Source organism: Pongo pygmaeus, chromosome 6 (assembly GCF_028885625.2).
Source record: "Pongo pygmaeus isolate AG05252 chromosome 6, NHGRI_mPonPyg2-v2.0_pri, whole genome shotgun sequence".
Lineage (NCBI taxonomy): Eukaryota > Metazoa > Chordata > Mammalia > Primates > Hominidae > Pongo > Pongo pygmaeus.
In genome coordinates this window covers 9618212-9644420 of record NC_072379.2, presented here as the reverse complement: position 1 = coordinate 9644420, position 26209 = coordinate 9618212, and the positions used below count along the sequence as shown (strand labels likewise).

The 26209-nt window shown below is 52.6% G+C and overlaps 1 protein-coding gene across 6 annotated transcripts; it reads right to left on the bottom strand.

The window, feature by feature from the left end:
* Positions 1 to 13637: 13637 nt before the first annotated feature.
* NYAP1 (neuronal tyrosine phosphorylated phosphoinositide-3-kinase adaptor 1) lies at positions 13638 to 24911 on the bottom strand. Of its 6 annotated transcripts, none has more exons than XM_054496356.2 (7): positions 24645 to 24911; positions 23099 to 23250; positions 21293 to 21654; positions 18789 to 20303; positions 17722 to 17937; positions 17356 to 17465; positions 13638 to 14805 (listed from the first exon to the last, which is right to left on the bottom strand). In XM_054496356.2, exons 2-7 carry the CDS (start codon positions 23164 to 23166, stop codon positions 14548 to 14550), a joined length of 2529 nt encoding a protein of 842 aa, XP_054352331.1. In that variant the 5' UTR covers positions 23167 to 23250; positions 24645 to 24911; the 3' UTR covers positions 13638 to 14547. The 6 variants fall into 6 exon arrangements, with proteins under 6 accessions (XP_054352331.1, XP_054352329.1, XP_054352332.1 ...); XM_054496354.2 differs by lacking the exon at positions 24645 to 24911 and adding an exon at positions 24482 to 24626; XM_054496357.2 differs by lacking the exon at positions 24645 to 24911 and adding an exon at positions 24482 to 24626 and having other exon boundaries at positions 17722 to 17934.
* Between the last annotated feature and the right edge of the window lie 1298 nt (positions 24912 to 26209).

Here is a 26209-nt window from a genome sequence, read left to right as displayed (position 1 = left end):
GCGGGGATTGCTTTTCACCATTGTTAACCTTTTAGTACAATTTGACTCTTAAAATTGTGTATGTGTATAACTTGACAAAAATAAAAACAAACTAAAAAAAGGTCAGGGAGAAGGAGCGATAAAATAGGAGATTTAGGTGGAGCGATGGAACATGTTGTTCTTTGTATTTTATTTTATTTATTATTATTATTATTATTATTATCATTATTATATTTTGAAACAGAGTTTCCCTCTTGTTGCCCAGGCTGGAGTGCAGGGGCGCGAGCTCAGCTCACCACAACCTCTGCCTCCTGGCTTCAAGCAATTCTCCTGCCTCAGCCTCCCGAGTAGCTGGGATTACAGGCATGCGCCACCACACCCAGCTAATTTTGTATTTTTAGTAGAGATGGGGTTTCTCCATGTTGGTCAGGCTAGTCTCGAATTCCCAGCCTCAGGTGATTCACCTACCTTCACCTCAGGTGATTCACCCTCCCAAAGTGCTGGGATTACAGGTGTGAGCCACCACGCCCAGCTTGTTCTTTGCATTTTAAATTAAGAGGCAGGGCACATCAAACTATTTAATATGTGCAATGAACAATAAAATATATCCTTAGGATTTATATGGGGCAATTATAGAGCAAAGATACAAGAAGACATAGATGTCAGGAGAGAGTGTGATGGAGAAACAAAGGACGGAAGGAAAGAGAGGGGAAGAGATAGAAACAAATGCCAAGACCCAGGAAAACACAGAAATACATACCCAGCCTCATATAAACTCAAAGTGAGAAGGTGGAGAGACATAAAGAAATCCACAGGTGGCTGGGCGTGGTGGCTCACGCCTGTAATCCCAGCACTTTGGGAGCCCGAGGCGGGTGGATCACCTGAGGTCAGGAGTTCGAGACCAGCCTCGCTAACATGGAGAAACCCCCGTCTCTACTAAAAATACAAAAATTAGGCGTAGTGGTGGCAGGCTCCTGTAATCCCAGCTACTCCGGAGGCTGAGGCAGGATAATTGCTTGAACCTGGGAGGTGGAGGTTGCAGTGAACTGAGATCAGGTCACTACACTCCAGCTTGGGCGACACAGCGAGACTCCATCGCAAAAAAAGAAAAAAGAAAGAAATCCATGGGCTATAGAAGTATGTACGCTCACTCATGCACACACCACCAAGCGTGACAAAGACCCAAGTCTACATAGATAGCACCTCACACTTTTGTTAAATAGCACAGAATTAAAGAATTATCCCAGTCTGGACAACATGGCAAAACTCTGTCTCTATCAAAAGTACAAAAATTAGCGAGGTGTGGTGGTGCGCGATGTAGTCCCAGCTACTTGGGAGGCTGAGGTGGGAGGATCTCCTGAACCCAGCAAGCTGAGGTTGCAGTGAGCCACGATCACACCACCGCACTCCAGCTTGGGCAACAGAGTGAGACCCTGTCTTACAAAAAAAAAAAAAAAAAGAAAAGAAAGAAAAGAAAGAAAAGGAAAGGAAAGGAAAAGAAAAGAAAAAATGATTGTTGAGGTAGGAGGCGAGACTCAACTCCAGAGGCAGGGCATGGACACCAGACCAAATTGAAGACTAGCTAAAAATGGGTTGGGACAGAAGCAGCTTTCCATAAAGACATCCCTTCCAGAGTGCCATGTCAGTTTACCATTGCCATGACAACACCCAGAAGTTATCTCCCCTTTCCAGGGCAACCACCTACCGACCTGGAAGTTACCACCCTCATCCTAGACATTTCTGCATAAGCCACCCCTTAATTTGCATATAATTAAAAATGGGCATAAATGAGTTTAGCCCTGCCTCTCAGCTGCTATTCTGGATGCAGTGCTTATGGGTTATCCCTGCTCTGCAAGGAGTGGTACCTTTGCTGCGGCTGTGCACTGAAGCTTCAATAAAAGTTGTAACACTGGCTGGACACGAGTGCTCAAACCTATAATCCCAGCACTTTGGAAGGTGGAGGCGGGTGGATCACTTTAGCTCAGGAGTTCAAGACCAGCCTGGGCAACATGGTGAAACCTCGACTCTACAAAGTACAAAAAATATTAGCCAGGCATGGTGGTGTGTGCCTGTAGTCCCAGCTTCTCAGAAGACTGAGGTGAAGGATTGCTTGAGCCCAGGAGGCAAAAGTTTCAGTGAGCCTTGATCATGCCACTGCACTCCAGCCTGGGTGACAGAGTGAGACCCTATCTCCAAAAAAAAAAAAGTCTTGTTCTACCAGCTAATTGGATTGGCAGTGACCTCATTTTTTTTATATATATATATATATAGGTATGTGCCACCACACCTGGCTAATTTTTGTTTTGTTTTGTTTTGTTTTTTTTTGAGATGGAGTCCTGTTCTGTTGCCCAGGTTGGAGTGCAGTGGCGCGATCTCGGCTCACTGCAAGCTCCGCTTCCGGGGTTCACACCATTTTCCTGCCTCATCCTCCTGAGTAGCTGGGACTACAAGTGCCTGCCACCATGCCCGGCTAATTTTTTTTTTTTTTTTGTATGTGTGGTAGAGACAGGGTTTCATGTGCTAACCAGGATGGTCTCGATCTCCTGATCTCGTGATCCGCCCACCTCAGCCTCCCAAAGTGCTGGGATTATAGGCGTGAGCCACCGCGCCTGGCCTAATTTTTGTATTTGTAGTAGAGACGGGGTTTTGCCATGTTGCCCAGGCTGGTCTCTAACTCCTGGGCTCAAGTGATTCGCCTGCCTTGGCCTCCCAAAGTGTTGGGATTACAGGCGTGAGCCACCACGCCAGGCCTCATGAGTTTCTTATGTAGCTGTATCAAACTGTTGTTTCTCTTTTGAACTATGATTACAGTTCCAGTGTTCATATGCTGCCCTGCAACTAGGTTATAAGTGCATGGGGGACAGGAACCAAGCCTTACCTACTGAAGAATATTCCTTGGGCCCAGCTTCCAGGGAGGCTCTGAATTTGAAGCCCCTCTCTGCCATTCACTTGCTGTGTGACTTTGGGCAGGTTACTTGACCTCTCTGTGTGTCAGAGCTTTTATCTTTAGAGATATCACTGGGTTGAATGACATAAAATTGCCAATATTCTATTATATTTGACCCCAAAATGGCAATTTCATATGGTTCAACCTAATAAAACCACTAGCTCTTAGGTATTTTGAGGGTTAATTGTCATGTCTATTGTATCCCAGGCAAGCACCATCCTGCTGAGTACAAAGTGGGCCTGATGGTAAAGCCCCTCAGACTTTGTGGAACAAAAGCAGGACCCTAGGAATGGCAGAGCAACCAGCTAGAAAGAGCCTGGCTCCTGATGAACTGCAGCCTCCATATCTGTTATGAATTGCTAATGTCTGGACCCTTATATGAGCAAGATGTAATCCCCCATTTAGGTTAAACCACTGTTCTTTGGGTCTGGGGTTTTTTTTTTGTTTTTTTTTTTTTCTTTGAGACGGAGTCTCGCTCTGTCACCTGAGCTGGAGTGCAGTAGCGTGCTCTCGGCTCACTGCAATCTCCGCCTCCTAGGTTCAAGTGATTCTCCTGCCTCAGCCTCCCCAAGTAGCTGGGACTAAAGGTGCCCACCACCACGCCCGGCTAATTTTTGTGTTTTTAGTAGAGATGAGGTTTCGCCATGTTGACCAGGCTGGTCTCAAACTCCTAAACTCAAGTGATCTGCCCCTCTTGGCCTCCCTAAGTGCTGGGATTACAGGTGTGAGCAACCATGCTCAGCCTGGGTCTGTTTTGAAAGAGGTAAACTGACATCTTAATTAATAATGGGTGTGTGTGAGACAGAAATAAACCATGTACTTCCACATAGAGATTTCTGCCTTAAGGCCAGGCACAGTGGCATACACCTGTAATCCCAGCACTTTGGGAGGCCAAGGCGGAAGGATTATCTGAGGTCAGAAGTTCCAGACCAGCCTATACAACATGACGAAACCCTGTCTCTACTGAAAATACAAAAATTAGCCAGGCATGGTGGCGCACGCATGTAATCCCAGCTACTCGGGAGGCTGAGGCAGGAGAATCACTTGAACCTGGGAGGCGGAGGTTGCAGTGAGCGAAGATTGCACCACTGTATTCCAGCCTGGGTGACAGCAAGACTCCATCTCAAAAAAAAAAAAAAAAAAAAAGATTTCTGCCTTGGGAGACTGAATGTGATGCCACTGGCTGAGATGGACAGTCTAAGACATGAGGGCTGGTTGGGGAAGTAATGAGTTCAATTGCAGATAGATTTTTGTTTCTGTTTTTAGAGACAGGGTGTCTCGCTCTGTTGCCCAAGGTGGAGTGCAGTGGTGTGATCATAGCTTACTGCAGCCTTGAAATCCTGGGCTCAAGCGATCCTCCCACCTCAGCCTGCTGAGTAGCTGGGACTACAGGCATGTGCCACCACGCCTAGCTAGTTATTATTTTTTATTTTTTGCAGAGATGGGGGTCTGTCTATGTTGCCCAAGCCAGTCTCGAACTCCTGGCCTCAAGTGATCCACCTGCCTCAACACCCTAAAGTGCTGGCACTATAGGCATGAGCCACGGCACCCAGACGCTGTAAGCCTTTTTGCTTCACCTAGCCACCAATCTAAATGGGGAGAAAGTGTTCTCCATTTTTTTAGATTTTCATATCTGTAAGTAGACCAACCATGACAGCTTTATGACCCAAATACAAGGCTACATTTGATGTTACTAGCGAGCAAAATAACTTCAGATCTACATGGGCAGTGAAATAAATAGTGTGCATCTTTAAAATTTCCCCTCTAGTTCTAATCTTTTCAGGTTTCCCCCTCATTACTCTGAAATTTCTGGAATGTGTACATGTTGCTGTCACACCCATTCCTGGACTTTAAGGCAGGAACACCAAAAAACATCAGCATAAGGTCACCACTTGGTCAGTGGAAATTTTTTTTTTTTCTGAGATGGAGTTTCGCCCTGTTGCCTAGGCTGGAGTGCAGTGGCGTAATCTCAGTTCACTGCAACCTCCACCTCCCAGGTTCAAGCAATTCTCCTGCCTCAGCCTTCCAAGTAGCTGGGATTACAGGCGCATGCCAGCATGCCCAGCTAATTTTTTGTATTTAGTAGAGATGGGGTTTCGCCATGTTGGCCAAGCTGGTCTCAAACTCCCGACCTCATGATCTGCCCCCCTTGGCCTCCTAAAGTGCTGAGATTACAGGCGTGAGCCACCGCGCCCAGCAGGTCAGTGGAAATTTTTTTAAATGGTGGTGACACCATCTCTGGTGCTTCCACCCTGTGGCTCCTGGCTCCCAGCCATTTTTCATGGTGGCAAAGACTGCCCCCAGGGTGGTGGCAGAGGCCAGTGTGTGGCCTGGATGAGTCCCAGCCAACATGCTCCTCACCCCATCCTGGACGCAACTTGGAGGTGGTAGAGAGAGAGGAGCAAGGGAAGCTGGACCCCCGCAGAGTGGACCACTACTCTACAGGGACATGCATGAGGGACACCTGGATCTGAACAGCTAGCACTGAGACACTCCAACACACGGTACCTGGAAACCGCAGGTGGCACTTTGAGGAAACAACCAGGTACGTGCAGAGATTTTTTTTTTTTTTTTTTTTTTTGAGACAGAGTCTCATTGTCAGCCTAGGCTGGACTGCACTGGTGCAATCTCAGCTCACCGCAACCTCCGCTTCCCAGGTTCAAGTGATTCTCCTGTCTCAGCCTCCCGAGTAACTGGGATTACAGGCGCCCACCACCACACCTGGCTAATTTTTATATTTTTAATAGAGACAGGGTTTCACCATGTTGGCCAGGCTGGTCTCGAACTCCTGGCTTCCAGCAATCCACCCGCCTTGGCCTCCCAAAGTGCTGGGACTACAGGTGTGAACCACCTCATTCTGCCTTTTTTTTTTTTTTTTTTTTTAAGAGACAGGGTCTCCCTCTGTCCCCCAGGCTGGAGTGCAGTGGTGCAATGATAGTTCACTGCGGCCTCCGTCTCCTAGGTTCAAGTGATCCTCTCATCTCAGCCTCCTGAATAGCTGGGACTAGAAGGGTATACCACCATACCTGGCTAATTTTTTAATTTTCTGAGAATAAGGTCTTGCTATACCGTCCAGGCTGGTTATTTTTAGTTAGAGAGATGTTGTGTGTTTTGGGAGGGGCTTCCTAGATCATCTGCTCCCAATCCTTATTTTTTTCAAAGGAGAAAAATGTTTGACTCATCATATTGACTTAAAAAAACCCACTTTTTATTGTGGAAAATTTCAAGCAGACTCACGCACAAACAAAACAATATAATGAACACCCATGTACCCATCATGAAACAATTACCATGAGTTGGTACTCATGGACATTCTTTTTCTTTTTTTTAAGACGGAGTTTCACTCTGTTGCCCAGGCTGGAGTGCAGTGACGTGATCTCGGCTCACTGCAGCCTCTGCCTCCTGGGTTCAAGCAATTCTCCTGCCTCAGCCTCCCGAGTAGCTGGGATTACAGGCACCCACCACCACGCCTGGCTAATTTTTGAATTTTTAGTAGAGATGGGGTTTCCCCACATTGGCCAGGCTGGTCTCCAATTCCTGACCTCAGGTGATCTGCCCGCCTCAGCCTCCCAAAGGACTGGGATTACAGGCGTGAGCCACTGTGGCTGGACTCGTGGCCATTCTTGTTTCATCTTTTCCTCATGTACCTTCTCCTTCCCATTTTATTTTGAATCAAATCCCAGACCTTGTATAATTTCTTCTTTAATATTTCAGTATTATTTCTTTAAGGACTCTTAAAAATATATAACCACAATGCATTATCATGTCTAAAAATTAATAATAATTCCTTAATATCATCAAATATATCCAGTCAGTGGTAATATTCCCAATTGTCTCATAAATATAATAAATGAGGGGTTTCATTGGTTTGTTTTAGAGACAGTCTCTCTAGGAAAAAAATTCCTGGAAGTGGAATTTCTGAGTCAAAATTATACACATTTTATTTTTAAATAAATATGAAACTGATCTTCAAAAGGGCTACATTAATTTATATTTACATAATGAATGACTGTTTTCTGCATATATTTGCCATACTGATGTTATAAATTTTCTTCAGTTTTGTCTGAAAGGTGAAAAGTATTTTATTATTGTTTTATTTTGCATTATTTCATTATTGCTAAGGCTGAACATGTTTACTCTTAACTTCTGTATCTGGTGAGTTATTTGTTTATGTTCTTGTTCATACCTGTCTGGGTTCCTTTCTCCTCTTCTTACTGACTCATGAACCTATATACTATATTAATCTTTTTCATATGCGTTAGAAATATATTTTGTAGTTTGACTTGCTATATAGAAGTATTTTTGTTTTGTTTTAAAGAGATGGGGTCTCCCTATGTTGTCCAGGCTGGTCTGGAACTCCTGGGCTCAAGCAATCCTATTGTATTAATCTTTTTCATATGTGTTAGAAATATGTTTGTAGTTTGACTTGCCATATAGAAGTATTTTTTTGTTTTAAAGAGATGGGGTCTTGCTATGTTGACCAGGCTGGTCTAGAACTCCGGTGCTCAAGCAATCCTCCTGCCTTGGCCTTTTTGAGACAGAGTCTCACTCTGTTGCCCAGGCTGGAGTGCAGTAGCACCATCTTGGTTCACTGCAATCTCCGCTTCCTGGGTTCAAGCAATTCTCCTGCTTCAGTCTCCCAAGTAGCTTGGATTACAGGTGCCTGCAACCATACCTGGCTAATTTTTTTTTTTTTTGTATTTTAGTAGAGACAGGGTTTCACCAAGTTGGCCAGGCTGGTCTCGAACTCCTAATCTCAAGTGATCCACCTACCTCTGCCTCCCAAGGTGCTGGGATTACAGGTGTGAGCCACCGTGCCCAGCCCACATTTTCCTTTTAATGTTTGTTTTTACATTGAAGTCCTTTGGCATAATAAATGAAATAGAGATGCAGCTTCCCACCCTCCCCCTTCTGAGTAGTTAATTCTTTAAGAAACAACTATTAGGCCAAGTCAGGAGGATCGCTAGAAGCCAGGAGGGTGAGGCTGCAATGAGCTATGATCGCACCACTGCACTCCAGCCTGGATGACAGAGCAAAACCTTGTCTCTAAAAAAACATAAAAAATATGGCTAGACGCAGTGGCTCACACCTGTAATCCTAACATTTTGGAAGGTCTAGGCAGGAGGATCGCTTGAGGCCAGGAGTTCAAGATCAGACTGGGCAAGACAGTGAGACTCTTTCTATACAAAATATTTTTTTAGGCTGGGCATGGTGGCACACGTCTGTAATCCCAGCACTTTGGGAGGCCAAGCCGGGTGGATCACGAGTTCACGAGATCGAGACCATCCTGCCTAACATGGTGAAACCCCATCTCTACTAAAAATACAAAAAATTAGCTGGGCATGGTGGCACGTGCCTGTAGTCCCAGCTACTCGGGAGGCTGAGGCAGGAGAATTGCTGGAACCCAGGAGGCGGAGGTTGCAGTGATCTGAGATCACGCCACTGTACTCCAGCCTGGACAACAAAGTGAGACTCCATTTTTTTTAATTATCCTGGTGTGGTGGTGCATGCCTATGGTCCCACTCAGGAGGCTGAGATGGGAGGATCACTTGAGGCCAGGAGTTCGAGGCTGCAGTGAGCTATGGTCATGCCATTGCACTCCAGCGTGAGCAACAGAGTGAAACTCTGTCTCAAATAATAGTAATAAATAAAAATAAAATTTAGAAAGGAACAATTATTGAATAAGGAATCTTTTCCCAACGAATGTGCAATATTATCTCTATAAGTGCTAAATTCCCATGTGCATTTGGGGCTTTTTCTGGACACTTCATTCCGATGGATTATATGGATTATGCCAGTCCTGTGCCAGGACAAGTATGCTGTGATTTTTATTTCCTGTTTTAATATCTGATAGGGCAGGTCCCCCTATTACTCTTCTGTTTCAGAATGTTCTGGTTTTTCTCATTATCATTCTGCATAAACTTTCAAATTATTTTATCAAGTTTCACAAATAATCCTTTTGGGATTTAGAGACTGCATTGAATTTATGGATTTAGGGAAAACTGACATCTTCTATATCATCCAATCTTCTTATCTAAGAACAAGTTATTACTATTTGATTATTCAAGTCTTTTTTAATTAATTAAGTAATTTTTATTTTTATTTTTTTTTTGAGACAGAGTCTCACTCTGTCGCCCAGGCTGGAGTGCACTGGCGTGATCTCAGCTCACTGCAAGCTCTGCCTCCCGCGTTCAAGAGATTCTCCTGCCTCAGCCTCCCGGGTTCAAGAGATTCTCCTGCCTCAGCCTCCCGAGTAGCTGGGACTACAGGCGCCCGCCACCACGTCCGGCTAATTTTTTGTATTTTGTTTAGTAGAGACGGGGTTTCACTGTGTTAGCCAGGATGGTCTTGATCTCCTGACCTTGTGATCTGCCCGCCTCAGCCTCCCAAAGTGCTGGGATTACAGGTGTGAGCCACCACGCCCGGCCCTTTTTTTTTTTTTTTTTTTAAGACAGGGTCTTGCTCTGTTGCCCAAGCTGGAGGGCAGTAGTGCAATCATAGCTCTCCGCAGTGTTGACCTCCTTGGGCTTAAGTGATCCTTGCACCTCAGCCTCCTGAGTAGCTGGGCCTACAGGCACATGCCACTATGCCTAGACTTTTTTTTTTTTTTCTTCTAACTTTTTGTAGAGACAAGGTCTTGCTATGTTGCCCAGGCTGATCTGGAACTCCTGGGCTCAAGTCATCCTCCTGCCTGGGCCTCCCAAAGTGCTGGGATTACAGGTGTGAGCCACTGTGCTTGACCCCACAAGCCTTCCTTCTCCCCCGCTCCACAACGATAGCTGTTTGTCCTGAAGGTTTTCCTTTTGTATTTTTGTATTTATTTTTACTTTTTTTTTTTGAGACGGAGTCTCACTCTGGCCCCCAGGCTGGAGTGCAGTAGCACGATCTTCGCACTGCAACCTCCGCCTCCTGGGTTCAAGTGATTCTCCTGCCTCAGACTCCCGAGTAGCTTGGACTACAGATACTCGCCACCATGCCTGGCTAATTTTTGTATTTTTAGTGGAGACGGAGTTTCACCATGTTGGCCAGGCTGCTCTCGAACTCCTGACCTCAGGTGATCCATGCGCCTCAGCCTCCCAAAGTGCTGGGATTACTGGCGTGAGCCACCGCGGCCAGCCAAGGTCTTCCCTTTTTAAGTGACTCAAAATACTTTAGTGTTATCAACTGATCCAATATAGTTTCTATAATTTCTTGTTAATGTTACTCCTATTTATTTTAAGGTTTTTATTGCTCTTATGAATGGGATATTTCCTTCCATTAATTTTCCTTTCCTTTTTTTTTTTAATTTTTTTGGAGACAGAGTTTTGCTCTGTTGCCCAGGCTGGAATGCAGCGACACGGTCTTGGCTCACTGCAACCTCCGTCTCCCAGATGCAAGTGATTCTCCTGCTTCAGCCTCCTCAATAGCTGGGACCTACAGGCACACGCTACCATGCCCGGCTAATTTTTTTCATTTTCAGTAGAGATAGGATTTTGCCATGTTGTCCAGGCTGGTCTCGAACTCCCGAGTTCAGGCAATCCACCCACCTCGGCTTCCCAAAGTGCTAGGATTACAAGCATGAGCCACTGCACCCAGTGCCTTCCATTAATTACCTTTATTTATTTATTTATTTTTTATTTTTTTTTTTTTTGAGACAGAGTTTTGCTCTGTCACCCAGGCTGGAGTGCAGTGGTGCAGTCTCGGCTCACTGCAGCCTCTGCCTCCCGGGTTCAAGCAATTCTCCTGCCTTAGCCTTCTGAGTAGCTGGGATTACAGGTGCCTGCCACCACACCCGGCTAATTTTGTATTTTTAGTAGAGACAGGGTTTCACCATGCTGGCCAGGCTGGTCTCGAAATCCTGTTATCAAGTGATCCGCCCGCCTCGGCCTCCCAAAGTGCTGGGATTACAGGCATGAGCCACCTCACCCAGTCTAATTTTCTGGCTAGTTAAAAAGAGCTACTGCCTGTTTGTATCTTGGGTTTTGTTTTTGTTTTGTTTTGTTTTTTTCAAGTTGGGGTCTCACTCTGTTGCCCAGGCTGGAATGCAGTGAAGGGATCATAGCTCACTGCAGCTTCCAATTCATGGGCTGAAGCGATCCACCCATCTCAGCCTCCTGAGTAGCTCCAGCTACAGGTGCTCACCACTACACCCAGCTAATTTTTATTAATTTTTTTTGTAGAGATGAAGTCTAGCTTTGTTGCCCAGGCTTGCCTCGAACTCCTGGCCTCAAGTGATCTTCTAACCTTGGCTTCCCTAAGTGCTGGGACTACAGGCATGAGCCACTGTGCCTGGCCTGTATTTCATCCCTAGCTCTTTTCTCTAGCCCTGCCCTCCTTGCAGAGGTCAGCTGTGTTGGGCTTGAGTGCCATTTCTATGTCAATTACTCCTAATGTCCATAGTCTTGTCCTGTCTCCTGAGCTATCATCATTTTACTTTTGTTTCCTAAATTTCAAATACTCACATACCACTGTCATAATTTTTCATATTCTGTACATTGCCTGTACTATTATTTATTGGCTTAACATTTTTTCTTTAAACCAGCTCATTAAAAATAACTGTAGACTTATCTTGTGTAATCACATTCATGAAATAACAAGTAGCCTTACGTATTGGTTATAACTTTTTTAATATAAATGAAAATAAATACAATTTAAGTTTTAAAAAAATGCTCTTCTTCATAAAGTGTAAAAACATCTCTTGTGGCATCTACCACATTTTTTTTTTTTTTGAGACGGGGTCTCACTCTGTTGCCCAGGCTAGAGTGCAGTGAAGCAATCATGGCTCACTGCAGCCTTGACCACCTGAGCTCAAGTGATCCTCCCACCTCAACCTCCTGAGTAACTGGGATTACAAACGTGTGCCACCAAGCCCAACTATTTTTTTATTATTGTTTGTAGAGACGGGGGGTTCTATGTTGCCCAGGCTGGTCTAGAACTCCTGGCCTCAAGTGATTCTCCTGCCTCGGGCCTCCCAAAGTGCTGGGATTACAGGTGTGAGCCACCACGCCTGGCTATTCACCACATTTTCCGAAACTCTGTTCTATTCAGTAACAAACCATTCAACCTAAATATTCATCATTGCTTCAAATTCAATGTTCTTCCTCCAAAGTCACTCTCAAGCCCACCTGTCTCACACTGTCAGTTCCCCGATCACCAGACCTCCAAACTTGGACTTCTTGTATGACCAATTCTGCTCCTTCACTCCCATCCTCAGGAGGTTTCCTTTCAGTGGCCTCTTGCAACTGTCCCTAGCCCTCCATCCTCCCAGGCATCCTCCTTATCCTCCTCCCTGGCGACAGATCACCTCCCAGCAGGATTCCCCTGGCTTCCCTAGTGAGGACCTGAGTCTTGCCTTGCGGCCGGTCTTTCCGAACCAGCTTCACCACGGCTGGACCTCCTTTTTTTTTTGAGATGGAGTTTCGCTCTTGTTGCCCAGGCTGGAGTGCAATGGCGTGATCTTGGCTCACTGCTGCAACCTCTGCCTCCCGGGTTCTGGCGATTCTCCTGCCTCAGCCTCCCAAGTAGCTGGGATTACAGGCATGCGCCACCGTGCTCAGCTAATTTTTTTGTATTTTTTAGTAGAGACGGGATTTCTCCATGCTGGTCAGGCTGGTCTCGAACTCCCAACCTCAGGTGATCTGTCCCATGGCTGGACCTCTTAATGCCATCACCGTCATTTAAACATACTTCCTACCTCCCCCTGCCCCCATCTCCTACTGTTCCATAGACAATCAAAACCATGACTGTGACCTTGGGAGTTTGCCTCTTCCCCTCCCCAAACTTCACCTGTCCTTTTTTTTTTTTTTTTTTTTTTTTTTTTGAGACAGGATCTCGCTCTGTTGCCCAAGCTGGAGTGCAGTGGCATGATCTCTGCTCACTGCAGCCTCCGCCTCCGAGGTTCCAGCCATCCTCCCACCTCAGCCTCCTGAGTATCTGGGACTAAAGGCGCATGCCTCCACACCTGGCTAATTGTTGTATTTTTTGTAAAGACGGGGTTTCTCTATGTTGCCCAGACTAGCTTACCTGTCCTTTTAGGATAACTTTGCAGGAAGCCTTCTTAGATGATTCCAGCCCTGTAACCCCTCTTTTTTTTTTTTCATTGTTGTTGTTGTTGAGACAGCGTCTCGCTCCGTCGCCCAAGCTGGAGTGCAGTAGCATGATCTCAGCTCGCTGCAATCTCCACTTCCTGAGTTCAAGTGATTCTCCTGCCTCAGCCTCCCGAGTAGCTGGGATATAGCGCCACCACACCTGGCTAATTTTTGTATTTTTTTTTTAGTAGAGATGAGGTTTTACCATGTTGGTCAGGCTGGTCTTGAACTCCTAACCTCAGGTGATCCGCCCACCTTGACCTCCCAAAGTGCTGGAATTACAGGTGTGAGCCACCACGCTTGGCCCTGTCCCCCCCCCCTTACTCCTTCAACAGTTTATTGTCATCTCAGTAGATGTCATCTGAGTAGATCACAAGGTACTTGAAGGCAAGCTTCATGCCCAAATATTCCTTCTGCATCAGTGCAATGCCAAGAACACATTCTGTGCACAAAAAAAAATGCTAATGGAGTCATGGCCCGGTGCATTCCCAAAGACTTACCTGGAACTCCACCTCGCCCTGTGACTTGGCCACAGCTACTCACCCCTCCCCGCACAACCTTCAACTCCCACCAACCAGGGGCAAGATGGGAAAAGGAGCAAGTGTAAGAATAGCAGAGCACGCTGTGAAATAGAAGAAGCCAGCTTTAGGATCATGAGTCTTTTAATATATTATTCTGGAAAGAAAGGAATTAAAAAAAAGTTCCTGACATCTCTTCCGTTTTGTTTTTTAATTTAAATAAATACCCTGCCCACCCCCCGCACCCGCTAAAATTTCCCTCCTCCTCCCCCATCATCCCGCCCATCCCTGGCACTAGACCCTCACCCCAGAACTAAATAAGATGCCTGATTTAGAGCAGGCCACACTGACTACCAAATTCTGGCAAATTGCAAATACTGTAAATGGTCTTGGGCCCTCTGCTTCCCTGGGCCCCTTCTTCTCTCGGTCCACTCCCCATGCAGACCCCTCCTTGGCTGTGGGGTGGCATGGATGGCAGGGCCTTTAGGCATTGGCATTGGGGAGAGTGCAAACCTGGCCCTGATTCTCCACTCCCCGCTCAGGAGTGGGTCAGATGGGCCCAGAATCGCCCTCCAGACTGAAATAAATAACAAAATAAATACCCCCTCCCCAACTCCCGGCTCTCTAGAAAAGAGCTCCTCCATCTGGCACTCTAGTCCCTCTCTTTCAGCTCACCCACCCCCTTCTTCCTCCCATCCCTTCCTTCCTCCCTTCCCCATGCTGACCTCTGGCTTGCTTCAGGAAGAGGGGTGTACAGCGCCCAGCGGGAAGAACAGCCAGAGCGACTCTCGCCCCAACCTCAAGCAAACCCTCCTCCTCCTCCTCCAAGTTTCTCAGCAGCGCTGTTGGCATCCTAAGCCCAATGGGCCTGGCAGACTCTCCCCATCCTGGGGGGGTAGGGTGGAGGGCAGGGGTTCTCCCTGGCACTCTCCCACGTAGTCCTTCAATGTCTCTCAAGGCGAGGCTCCCGGGAGAGCCAGGCGTGCCCGCCCCCTCCCCAGTCCAGGCGCCCCGGTACCCCCCCCCCCCGCCCGCCTCAGATGGCGGTGTCCCAGAGGACCGTGTGCTGCCGGCGGCAGGGCGGGGTGCCGGACTTGCGGGGCTCGGGCCCCCGCCGCCAGCTGGGGAGGATGGGCATGCTCTCCTGCTTGCAGAGGCCTCGGTCCGGGCGGTGGCGCGCCTTGATCTCCTTGCACACGCAGCGCTTGCGCTCGATCACCTCCAGCAGCTTCCCGTCGCGCTCGCGGGCCGGCTGGGGCGGCAGGGGCAGAGGCAGCGGCAGCGCGGGGTGGGGCTGTGCCGCGGGCGGGGGAGAAAGGAAAACGCGGTAGGGTCGGGGACCTCAGCATGACCGGACGAGTCCGCACTGCCGAGACCCACGTCTTCCCCCAGAAGCAAGTCCTTGCTTGCCCCCCACGGCCTCTGCTGGCTCCCTCTGGCTGTGGGGCCCATGGGGGCCAAAATCCAACTCGCGCAGCTTTGGCCCAGCCACGCCCTAGTCTTCCTAAACAGATGCATTTTTTTAAGTTGGTCCCCCTAGAAGGGATCCCCCCTTTTTTTTCTTTCTTTCTTTTGTCTTTTTGAGACAGGGTCTGGCTCTGTCGCCCAGGCCAGAGTGCAGTGGTGCAATCATAGCTCACTGCAGCCTCGACCTCCTGGGCTCAAGCAATCCTCCAGTGTCAGCCTCCCTCCCAAGTAGCTGGGACTACAGGCATGTACCACTACACCAGCTAATTGTTAAAAAATTAAATTAAATTTTATTTTTGTATTGATGGGATCTTGCTTTGTTGCCAAGCCTGGTCTTGAACTCCTGGCCTCAAGGGATCCTCTCATCTTGGCCTCCGGAAGCACTGGGATCACAGGTATCAACTACCATGTCCAGCTGGGGCAAGGGTAGACAGGGTCCCTCCCTTCCTCCTTTCCTCCCTTCCTCCCTTCCTCCCTTCCTCCCTTCCTCCTTTTCTTTCTCTTCTTTCTTTCTTTTTTTCTCTCTTTCTCTCTTTCTTCCTTCTTTCTCTCACTCTCTCTCTTTTTCTTTCTTTTGACAGGTTCTCCCTCTGCCACCCAGGCTGGAGTGCAGTGGAACGACCATGGCTCACTGCAACCTCCACCTCCTAGGCTCAAGTGATTCTCCTGCCTCAGCCGTCAGAGTTGCTGGAACCACAGGCATGCACCACCATGTCTGGATAATTTTTAAATTTTTTGTAAAGACAGGGTCTCCCTATGTCGCCCAGGCTGGTACAGAATTCCTAGGCTCAACCACTTCTTTTGCCTCGGCCTCCCAAAGTACTAGGATTATAGGCATGAGCTACCATGCTTGACCTCTTTATTTTTATTTCTTTTCAGACACGGTCTTGCCCTTACACCCAGGATAGAGTGCTGTGGTGGGATCGTAGCTCATTGCAACCTCAGCCTCCTGGGTTCAAGCGATCCTCCCGTCTCTGCTTCCCACAGTTCTGGGATTACAGGCACAAGACATGGTGCCCAGTGGGGAGGTCTTTTTCCTAAATCGCGCAAAGGTGCGCTGTTGGCTAGTGGTGGCCCTGACTGATCTCCAAGCTGGGCCCTACCTTGCTGCCCATCTTAAGCAAACCCTCAAACCCTTCCCAGATCCTCTCCCAACCCCCTCACTCTCATTCCTGGGTTCCCGTTGTCTGTGCTGGCTCAGGCCCCAGCCTGCCTGGCCCTTTTTTTTTTTTTGAGACAGAGTCTAACTCTGTCGCCCAGGCTGGAGTGCAGTGGCATGATCTCAGCTCGCTGCAGCCTCCGTCTCCCGGGTTCAAGCAATTCTCCTGCCTCAGCCTCCCGAGTAGCTGGGATTACGGGTGCCTGCCCCAACGTCCAGCTAATTTTTGTGGGGGTTTTTTTGTTTGTTTTTTGTTTTTTTGAGACAGAGTCTCTCTCTGTTGCCCAGGCCACTGGAGTGCAGTGGTGTGATCTTGGCTCACTGCAACCTCCGTCTCCCAGGTTCAAGCGATTCTTATGCCTCTGCCTCCCGAGTAGCTGGGACTACAGGCTCGCGCCACCACGCCCGGCTAATTTTTGTATTTTTAGTAGCGATGGGATTTCACTATGTTGGTCAGGCTGGTCTTGAACTCCTGACCTTGTGATCCACTCGCCTCAGCCTCCCAAACTGCTGGGATTACAGGCATGAGCTACCGCACCTGGCCCTAATTTTTGTATTTTTAGTAGAGACAGGGTTTCACCATGTTGGCCAGGCTGGTCTTGAACTCCTGACCTCAAGTGATCTGCCCGCCTCGGCCTCCCAAAGTGCTATGATTACAGGCGTAAGCCACCGCACCCTGCCTGGCCCCTTTCTTTCTTTCTTTCTTTTTTTTCTTCTAAGACAGGGTCTCACTCTGTGGCTCAGACTGGAATGCAGTAGCGTGATCATGGCTCAATGCAACCTCCACCTCCCAGGGTAAAGCCATCTTCCTACCTCAACCTCCAGAGTAGCTGGGAATTCAGGCTTGCGCCGGCACACCTGACTACATTTTGTATTTTTTATAGAGATGAGGTCTCGCTATGTGGCCCAGGCTGGTCTCTACCTCCTGGGCTCAAACAATCTACCTGCCTTGGCTTCTGAAAGCATTGGGATTACAGGTGTGAGCCACTGCAACTGGCCTTCTTTAAAAAAAAAGAAAAAATAGAGACAGGGTCTCACTATGTTGCTCAAGCTAATGAACTTCTGGCCTCAAGTGACCCTCCCACCTTGGCCTCCCAAAGTGCTGGGATTACAGGCATGAGCCACTGTGCCCAGCCCTGGCCCCTTTATTGCTTTTCTTTGCACATTCAAGCCTTCTCCACCTGCTCCTTCACAAATAAAAGAAAAACCAAGCCTCACCTGGCTCAGGGCATCCCTGGGCTGGCTGCAGGGCCGGGGTGTGTGGAGCGCGACCTGCCGGACTCCGGAGGTGGAGGCCGAGCGCCCCAGGCGGTAGCCTCCCGTGAAGTCTGAGGTGGAAGAAGGAGGAGTGAGGAGTGCAGGGGCCTCAGGTACCCCTCCTCTGGTTCCCAGTCCCCTGCCCTTGAATGGTCCAGGCTGCCCCTGCCTCATCAGAAGGGAAAAAGGGGTGGAGATGTGGTATGAAGATTTAGAGCCCTGGGCATGGACGTGAACAGGTGAGAGGAAGTCAGGACAGGTGTGGCTAGACCCCGGGAGATCCCCCAGCCAGCCCCGCTGTGCACAGGTGTGTGCAGGCCGCGTCACCTCCATTGCGGTGGCAGGCGGGGAAGGTCTGACAGGGAATGGGCAGCGCGGTGCGGCTCCCTCCTCGGTCTCCGTGGTGGATCCTGGCCAGCAGGCCCTCTGCCCCCTGGCTCCTCACTGGGATCCCCGATGTCACAGGGCCCCTGTCCTCATGCTCCACCTTGCCTGGACCCTCGGCACTGCCATTCCAGGCCCGGGCACCGTCCTCGACCTCTGCTGGGATGACAAGGAGAGCTGTGTGCCTGCACGTTGGAGGCGTCATTCTGTCCCTCCAGCCACACTTGCTGCAGTATGGGTGGACCAGGAGACACAACTGCCCCTTTTGCAAGTAACAGCTGGGATGGGGCTCCTTCACACTCCCCCAACATACATACATACACACACACACACCCCTTCCTTTCCACCCATTGGTACCATCTCCTGGGGCTGAGAATCATGTCTATGTGCTGCATCCAAACCCTTTTTCCCTGGTCAGAGGGGCCTCCCCAACCGCAGCTTTAGCTTCCAAGCCCCTCCATCTCCAGACAGAGCCAGAATGACCATCCCCCTGGGATCAAGACCTGTAGGGGGAGAATCCCAATTCCTGAGTCCAGAAGGGGGAGCGCTGGGGGGAAGGGCTGCCTGTGAACTAAGCTCATCTCTGAGAGGAGGCCTGGCAGAGCATTGCGTTGCCAGGCAACGGTAGGGGCCTCCCTCTCCTCTCCCTCCTGTCTGGATGGGTTGCCATGGTAACAGCTGGGAGGCAGCTGTGTTTAGTTCCTGGTGCGCACACTCACAAGCACACACCCCTGCAGCCCCAGGAAGGGAGGGGCAGGGAGCAGAGCAGGACAGGGCCAGATTTGACCCCCTTCTCCTCCCAGACCTTCCTGCCCCTCCAGCGCACACTGGGGGACCCCAGCCTTTCTGTCTATTGCCCACCCCCACCCCTCTGGTCTCCTAGAAAACATCCCAGACTCAAGGCTGTGACTTCCAAATAACCCCTCCAACACCTCCCCCAAACCATCGCAGGCATCCCCAGCTGCCCCCCACCCCCTGATGCCAGCCCCCACTCACCACCCCTCACTCACTGTCCAACTCCTTTGCTTTTCTCCCTCCATAGAGGACCTTCCTCTGCAGGGCCCAGCCTGCCCCAAATGTCGCGGCGCCCATCTCCTCCTCTTCCTCCTCTGGCGTCCCTGCGCTGGCGATGACGTGGGCACAGGAGATGCTGGCAAAAGCACCCCCATCGGTCCCTTGCTCCTGCAGCTGGATCTTGACCATGGGGGATGGGGCCCCCACACCACAGCCCTTATTCAGCACGCCCCCAGCCTTGAGGCTCTCATAGGCAGGGGGTCTCTTGAGCCCAGCTGCTGTGGCTGGGTAGGTCCACAGCGGGGTCAGGGGGCCTACAGTTGGGTCCGGAAGGCTGTGGGGGGAGGCCAGGCAGCCACGGTGGTGGAGGACCCCAGCTGCTGCGCCCATGGCCCCACCGTGGGGGCTGGACTTCCCTGGCACAGGGGGCCTCGAGCTGGTACACAGCATCCCATGGAGGACTGAGATCTCCTTCTCCGTCTTTGGCTCCCCAGCACCCAGGGGTGGACCAGCTGGCAGGACAGAGTGTGTGGTCACCTTGACCGCCGAGTACACCATGGTGTAAGACACGGCCTTGTCCTTGGGGGGGCCGGGGAGCAAGGCGGCCGGGGCAGGGGGGGCTGCCGGCGCCCCCGCCGCCTTAGGGCAGATCATGCTGTGGGAGTTGGGGAGCTCCCGCTCCCCCCGGGGCTGGCCAGAGCCCTGGGGTGGCAACGGTGTCGAGTGGCTCCGGGCCCGGCCCGATGGTCCCAGCAGCAGCAGGTTGGCAGCAGGAGGTGGAGGCGGTGGGGGAGGCGTCTCCCGCTCCCGTGCAGGCACTTGGGGAGCTGGGGTGGAGCCGGCTGGCTCCTTGGAGTGGCAGAGGACAGGTAGCCTTGAGACCCCATCGCCAGGGGTTCGGGAAGCAGACTTGGCTTGGGGGAAAGCCAGGAGTGGAGGCCGGTGCTGAAGGAGGTTGGGGAAGGGAGGGGGGATTTCACAAGGAGTGGTCTTGGTGGGCGTCCCGTCCCTCCGGCTTGGGAGGGCTGAAGCTGGGCGGCGGTGGGCATGGGGCAGAAGGACGTGAGGCTGTTGTGGCGGGGATGTTGCCGTCAATGGTGGAGGGCCATTGGCCCGGCCTTCCCCAGCCTCTTCTGGCAGCGGGTACTTCATCTCCTCATAGATGGCCTCACTCTCTTCAGAGTCCGAGTCGGCGCCCGCTGGAGGGGTCGGGCCCCCACCCCCAAGAGGGGGCCCAGCCAGGCCTCCTCCACTTCGTCCTCCTCCCCTAAAGACGTCCCCCACCATCTCAATGTACACAGGCTCTTCCTGGGCACCCACATCAGGGTCCCCAGCTACTCGGGACCCCCTAGTGAGGCGCTGAAGAGGCAGGTTCCCCCCTCGAGGAGAGGGGCCTGGGGGGCAGGACTCATCGAAGGAGACAGAGAGCTGGGTGTTAGGGCTTCGCCTGGGCTTCTGCGGAGGAACCTTCCGGCTGGACTCTCGGCCCTCTGGGGTCGGCTTCTGTGAGCCTGGACAGGACAAGAAAGAGAAAAATAAACCAGGCTTTCAATGAGGGGAGCAAGTGGGAGGAGCCCATTCTGATCCCTTGACCCTTCTGCAAGGACATATCTGCCTCTTCCTTTTCCCCACATTCCTCAACTTACAGCCCCAGGAGGTTTCTTCATTTCTTTTTTATTTTTTAATAGAGATGGGTCTTGCCACGTTGCCCAGACTGGTCCCAAATTCCTGGGCTCAAGGGATCCTCCTGCCTCGGCCTCCTAAAGCACTAGGATTCCAGGCATGAGCCACCATGCCCAGCTGTAGGTTCCTTTTCTACTAGTCAGCCCTTGGTCTTTTTAAAACGTCAATTAATTGGCCAGGCACAGTGGCTCACACCTGTAATCCCAGCACTTTGGGAGGCCGAGGTGGGTGGATCACCTGAGGCCAGCAAGCCTGGCCTTGTCAGCCTGGACAACAAGACGAAACCCTGTCTCTACTAAAAATACAAAAAATTAGCCGGGCGTGGTGATGGACGCCTGTAATCCCAGCTACCTGGGAGGCTGAGGCAGGAGAACTGCTTGAACCTGGGAGGCGGAGGATGCAGTGAGCTGAGATCGCACCACCGCACTCCTGCCTGGGCAACAACAGAGCAAGACTCTATCTCAAAAAAAAAAAAAAAAAAAAAAAAAAAGGGCTGAGATTACGGGCATGAGCCACGGTGCCTGTCCCACAGCCCTCAGTCTTTCTAATGTATTCTCCAGAATCCGCAGCTCCTACCTTCATTGTCCCTCTGAGGCCACCACCCCTTTCTCAAGAACTTTTCAGGGAGCGTCCCCTGCCCTTGAATAGTTCATCTCAGGCCCATCCAAAAGGACCCCCCCAATTCCTTTTGAGAATAGAATCTTCCACTTCCTTGGTTCTTCCCTGAATGAACCCTCCCAGCAAGCCTCCCCGGGCCTGGAATAGATCCTCCCAGCTCCCAGCTCCACCCCAGGGAGAGAGAGAGGGGGTATCTCACCTGCTTTCTTGCTGGGGGGCGTCTCTGCCCCCGACCCGGGCCCTACCATGCTGAGCTTGGTGCTAGGGTGTCTCCGGGGCTTGGCAGGGGGTCTTCGGGTGCTGCTGTCCTCTGTGAGGCCCCCACCGCCCCCGCCAGGGCCACCCCCGACACTGTCCATGCTGCCCACCGAGTGGCAGGAGAGGGAGCGTGGGGCCATGGCGCTGCGGCAGGGGTGCGGGGTGTGCTCCTGGGAGGCGGGCATCGTCATGAAACCCATCCTGAGGGAGCGCCGCAGCGAGGCGATGTCCCGCACGCGGACCCCAGGCCCCTGGCCGGCCGCGGGCCCAGCCGAGCCAGCGGGGGCCACCTCCTTACTGGAGCTGGGGAGAGAAGGCCACAATGGAGTGGAGGAAGGGCCTCGGACCTGGGCCTCCCCCTTCTCCACCCCAAGAGGTGTCAGCAACCCTGTGGCTTCCCAGGGAGGAGGACGGGAGCCTGGGTGGGGACAGGGTTGCCAGAAGGTCCAGGGCACCAATGAAGGGGCTTCAGGCAGAATCTTGGGCTTTAAAAATACAAGGCAGTTGGGGGCAGGGATGAGAAGAGGGGTGAGTATGCCTGCAGGGGGGCATCCCTGGGGCTGGCGGATCCCAGCCTGGGCACCTGTGTGGACAGCCTTGTGCAGAGGTAGAGATACAAACCCAGGTAACACAGACGGACACACCTGCCCCCCACAGCTCCCTGGCCCCTCTCACTCTCACAGTGTCCCACACTTGGCCTCTGGTTACTCCTCCTGCCCAGCCGCTGTGACCTCCGCCCCTACGGCACACCTCCTCTCCCAGATGCAGGATGTGCCCCTCCAGGACCAGAGCAGCCTCCCTCTCCTGGCCCATCCTTCTTCCTACCTCTTCCCTGATGCTGTTCTCTCTGTCAGCCTCCCCGGCTCACCCCTATTCCATTCCACTGCCCCTGAGCTTCTGTCTGAGTGGAGGGTGGTGGAGGGTTGGGGGGGCGGCTGGCAGGGAAGAGAGGAGAGCTGTGTGGGGTGGGCACTCATTAAGGCCCTGTCTACTAACCCTTCATTAGGAAGAGATCGCTGTAGCGATCACTCTGATTAATCTAATTAACAACAAGAATTAAACTCCACAGTTGCGAGGAAGGAAAAGGGAGGTGGCTGTGAGTCAGGCTCCAAGTGGCTGTGAAGTCAATGGGAGTGAAGAGGAGGAGAGAAGGATGGGAGAGGCCAGGCCCCAGGTCCCTGGAAGGGCAAGTGGGGAGGCAGACAGGGATTGCAGGGGTCTGGGGGTGGTCCCCTGCCCTGGCTCTTTGGCAAGGCCCAGCCTGCATGTCTGCCCACCACACACACAACCCCGTCACTTGACCACTCACCTCCCCCAGCAGGGAAAACTGGGAGGAGGCTAAGTGGATGTTCTCTGATGCCCCTGAAATGACCCCTTCCCTAGACCCTGGGAGGGAGGCGGGGCCTGCCCCTTCCAAGGTCAGGTGACAGAAGAGCCCGCAGCCAGCCCCAAATTTGCAGAAAGGAGAAGGGCTACAGGCCAGAGGTGAGTCAGGAAGGAGTGACTCGGGCCTCTGGGGATGGGGAACAACCAAAGGGGTGCTCCTAGACTGTAAACCCCCCCCCACAGAAGGGCAGGAGTTGGGCCAGGACAGTCTGTGTGCAATCCTGGCCATTCCCGTACTGACTCTGAGATCAGAGAGCTCACTCATGACAAAGCTGCCAGGCCGCCGAGAAGGGCTGTGGCCCAGTGAGGGGGCAGGCAGAGGTGCGGAAGGGAAGGGAGCAGTCTGGGGGCGCAGCCTTACCTCCTCTTGGCCTCCTCTTCCTTGTGCTGCCTCCACTCCAGCTTGGTTTTTCGGTAGAGGAGGTTCATCTCGTGGGGCAGGAGGTGGGGGCTGGGGGGCCCTGCTCAGCGCCACCAGGCCCGGGGGGCGGCCCTCCCTGGGTCCCGGATCCACTGGGGGGGCGGGGGTGAGAAGGGAAAAAAAAGAAAGGTGGGATGGGTGGGGGCCAGGGATGAATGAAAGAGAGAAAAAGGAGAAGAGACATGACTCGGGTCCTCAGAGAGGAAAACACAGACAGAAAACCCAACACAGCTTTGAGAACCCACAGACAGACAGACACAGACCCCGACAAAGGTGTTCAGAGCCCCAAATACACACTCTGGAGAGACCAGGTCAACACAGATTCCCTTATTGTGTAAAGACATCCCGATCCACCACCCATACAGGCCCCACAAACGGACTGCAACCCCTCAGCTACACAAGTACACATTCAGACACACAAACCACGGAGCCACCGACCCACATCTACAGAGGACCAGACACAGAGATTGGCATAGGTAAACAGAAACCTAGGGATAGACAGGCACACAGACATAAACACCCACAGACACACCCACAGACACACACACAGACCTCCAGACACACACAAATCTGCTACACGGAACCGGACACACCTACAGGCAGAGTTATGCCCAGGGCCTACTTGCGTACATTGCACCCCACTGGGAAAAGGGGAGATGGTCAGACTCTCCCCCCTATCTTGGGCTGTAGGGGGATCTCATGAGGGCAGGGTGGGGACGCTGAAGGAAGGATGGGAGACACCCTGGGTTGGGTATCTAAAATACCACCCATCCATCTATCTCCACTGCCTGCCTTCCCCCCCTTCCAGTCCTTCCCCGGGCCTGGGCCTTGGTCCACCCCGATTCCGGCTCCCTGGCCCTTTAGCAATGGTTTGGTCTCTGCCTCCCTCCCTCGCTGATGGCCCCAATCACCTTCTTCTTCCTCCGGGATTTGGGAGGCCCCTGGTTTTCCTCTTCCAGTCCCCGCCCCTCAATCCCACCCGGGGGGCTCCAGTCTGGCCCCATTGCTACCTTCTGGGCTGCGGCCTCCATACCTGCTCCGGTTTTCCTTCCCCCAAACCCACACTCTTCTTTTCGCCTTCAGCCTCACTTCTCCTCCCAGGCGCCCCTCCTTACAGCCGTCCTCCCCCTTCCCCTGTTCCAAACCTGGCCTGCTTCATCCCCCTTCTCCATCCAAGGGCCCCAGGTTCCTGGCACCCCTCCCCTTCCCCTTGTCCCGCTACCCTGGGCTTCTCCGCCTTTCGCTCCGCCAATCCTCCCTGTCCCTTTTCCCCCCACCCCAACCTTCCTGCACCAAGCCTCCCCAGTTTCTCCATCACCGTACCTGGCCTGCCGGGCGCCGGCCCCCCCATGCCGGGCTCCGCCCGGAGCAGGAGGAGGGAGGAGGAGAGACAGAGACAGACCGGGGGAAGCGAAGCTGGGCCCTGCCGCAGAGACAGCCCCGCCTCCGGGTCCGCCCCCAGACCCGCCCCCGGCCCCAAACCCACCCTTCCACACCCTCCAAGGACGGAACGGGAGCGGCCGTGGGGCGCTGGGCCGCGGGGCTGGGGCGCGGGGCGGGGGAGCCGCGGAGCCTGCGGGGACAGATTCGGAGGAAGGTCGTGGGGCGCTGGGGGCCTGGCGCCAGCCCGTCGCGGTCTTGGGGCGTCCGCTCCTCGCCGCCCCTCGCCCCCTGCCCGGCCGGGCGGTTTTGAGTTCGGTCTCCCCGGCCCCGGCGGAGCGGCGTGCAGCCGCGCCCCCCAGCGGCAGCCTGGGGCCCACGCCCCCGCCCCCGCCCCGTGCACCCAGTGCAACCCGTGCGCCCGGCGCGCCCCGGGCCCGCACCCAGCGTCGGTCCGGGGCAGAGGCTGCGGCTGCGGGGCCCGGGGTGCAGTGAGGCGCTGAGGCCGCCAGGGGGTGCCGCTTTCCGGGCGGAGGGGCTCCGAGGGTGGGGAACTGGACGGGCGGCGGCTCAGCCCAGCAGGGGGCGTGCTCCGGCGGCCGCGCCCCCTTTCCCCGCCGCCCCCAGGTGCCAGGAGAGCACCCGAGTTGGCTCGCGGGGGAATCGGCCGCCTCCCCCTGCAGCCTCCCGGGGGTGCCCGGATCTCGTTCCACCGTCTGGGCTCAAAGCTATCCGCCCCCGTGGCCCGAGTCCTCCTCTCGTGACCTTTGACTCCCCCGGCGCCGCTCGCAACGACCAGGGTCGACCTGAGTGTGGCCACCGCGGCCACCACTCTGGCACTGTCGGGGGGCCGCTGCGGGACGTGACCTCGACCTCCCCGCCCATCACTTTTCTCATCATCTCCCCTAGAAATAACTCCCTCTGAAATCCCTTGGGCGCACAGCTCTGTATCGGGGGTAAATCAGCTCGAGAAGACCTCAGTTGTACCTTCCACGGGCTGGAAAATGGGCACGGCAAAGATAGGCACGGCCTGATCCCTGGAGCCTGCGAATGCTACTTTCCGTGGCAGCGTCTTTGCAGACTTGCTGTGTGGCTTTAGGCAGATCGTGCAACCTCTCTGAGAGACGCTTTAGTCCGGGGATGTCCACTCTTTTGACTTCCCTGGGCCACATTGAAAGAAGAATTTGTCTTGGGCCACACATAAAATACTCTTAACACTGGCCGGGAGCGGTGGCTCACGCCTGTAATCCCAGCACTTTGTGAGGCCGAGGCTGGTGGATCCACCTGACATCAGAAGTTTGAGACCAGCCTGGCCAACGTGGCAAAACCCCGTGTCTACTAAAGATAGAAAAAATAAGCTGGGCATGGTGGCCTGCGCCTGTAATCCCGGCTACTCGGGAGGCCAAGGCAGGAGAATCGCTTGACCTGGAAGGCGGAGGTTGACGTGAGCCCAGATCGGGCCACGGCACTCCAGCCTGGGTGAGAGAGAGAGACTTTGTCTCAGAAAAAAAAAAAAAAAAAAAAAAAAAAAAAAAAAAAAAACTCCTAATGTTTTAAGAAAATTTACGAATTTGTCTTGGGCCACAAGCTGCCCGTGCAGTTGGACAAGCTGGCTTTACTCCATTCTTTGTTGGAAGGGTAGGGGTAGTAAAATAATACCAAAGTGCCTTG

Bases quoted from the DNA above. Each gene is read 5' to 3' on its own strand.
- NYAP1 (XM_054496356.2), bottom strand. From the start codon at position 23,166: ATGAACCTCCTCTACCGAAAAACCAAGCTGGAGTGGAGGCAGCACAAG. The intron at 21,655-23,098 runs GTAAGGCTGCGC...TTCTCTCCCCAG, and splicing joins GAAGAGGAGGCCAAGAGGAG to CTCCAGTAAGGAGGTGGCCC. The intron at 14,806-17,355 runs GTGAGGCTTGGT...CCCGCGGCACAG, and splicing joins CCAGGGATGCCCTGAGCCAG to CCCCACCCCGCGCTGCCGCT.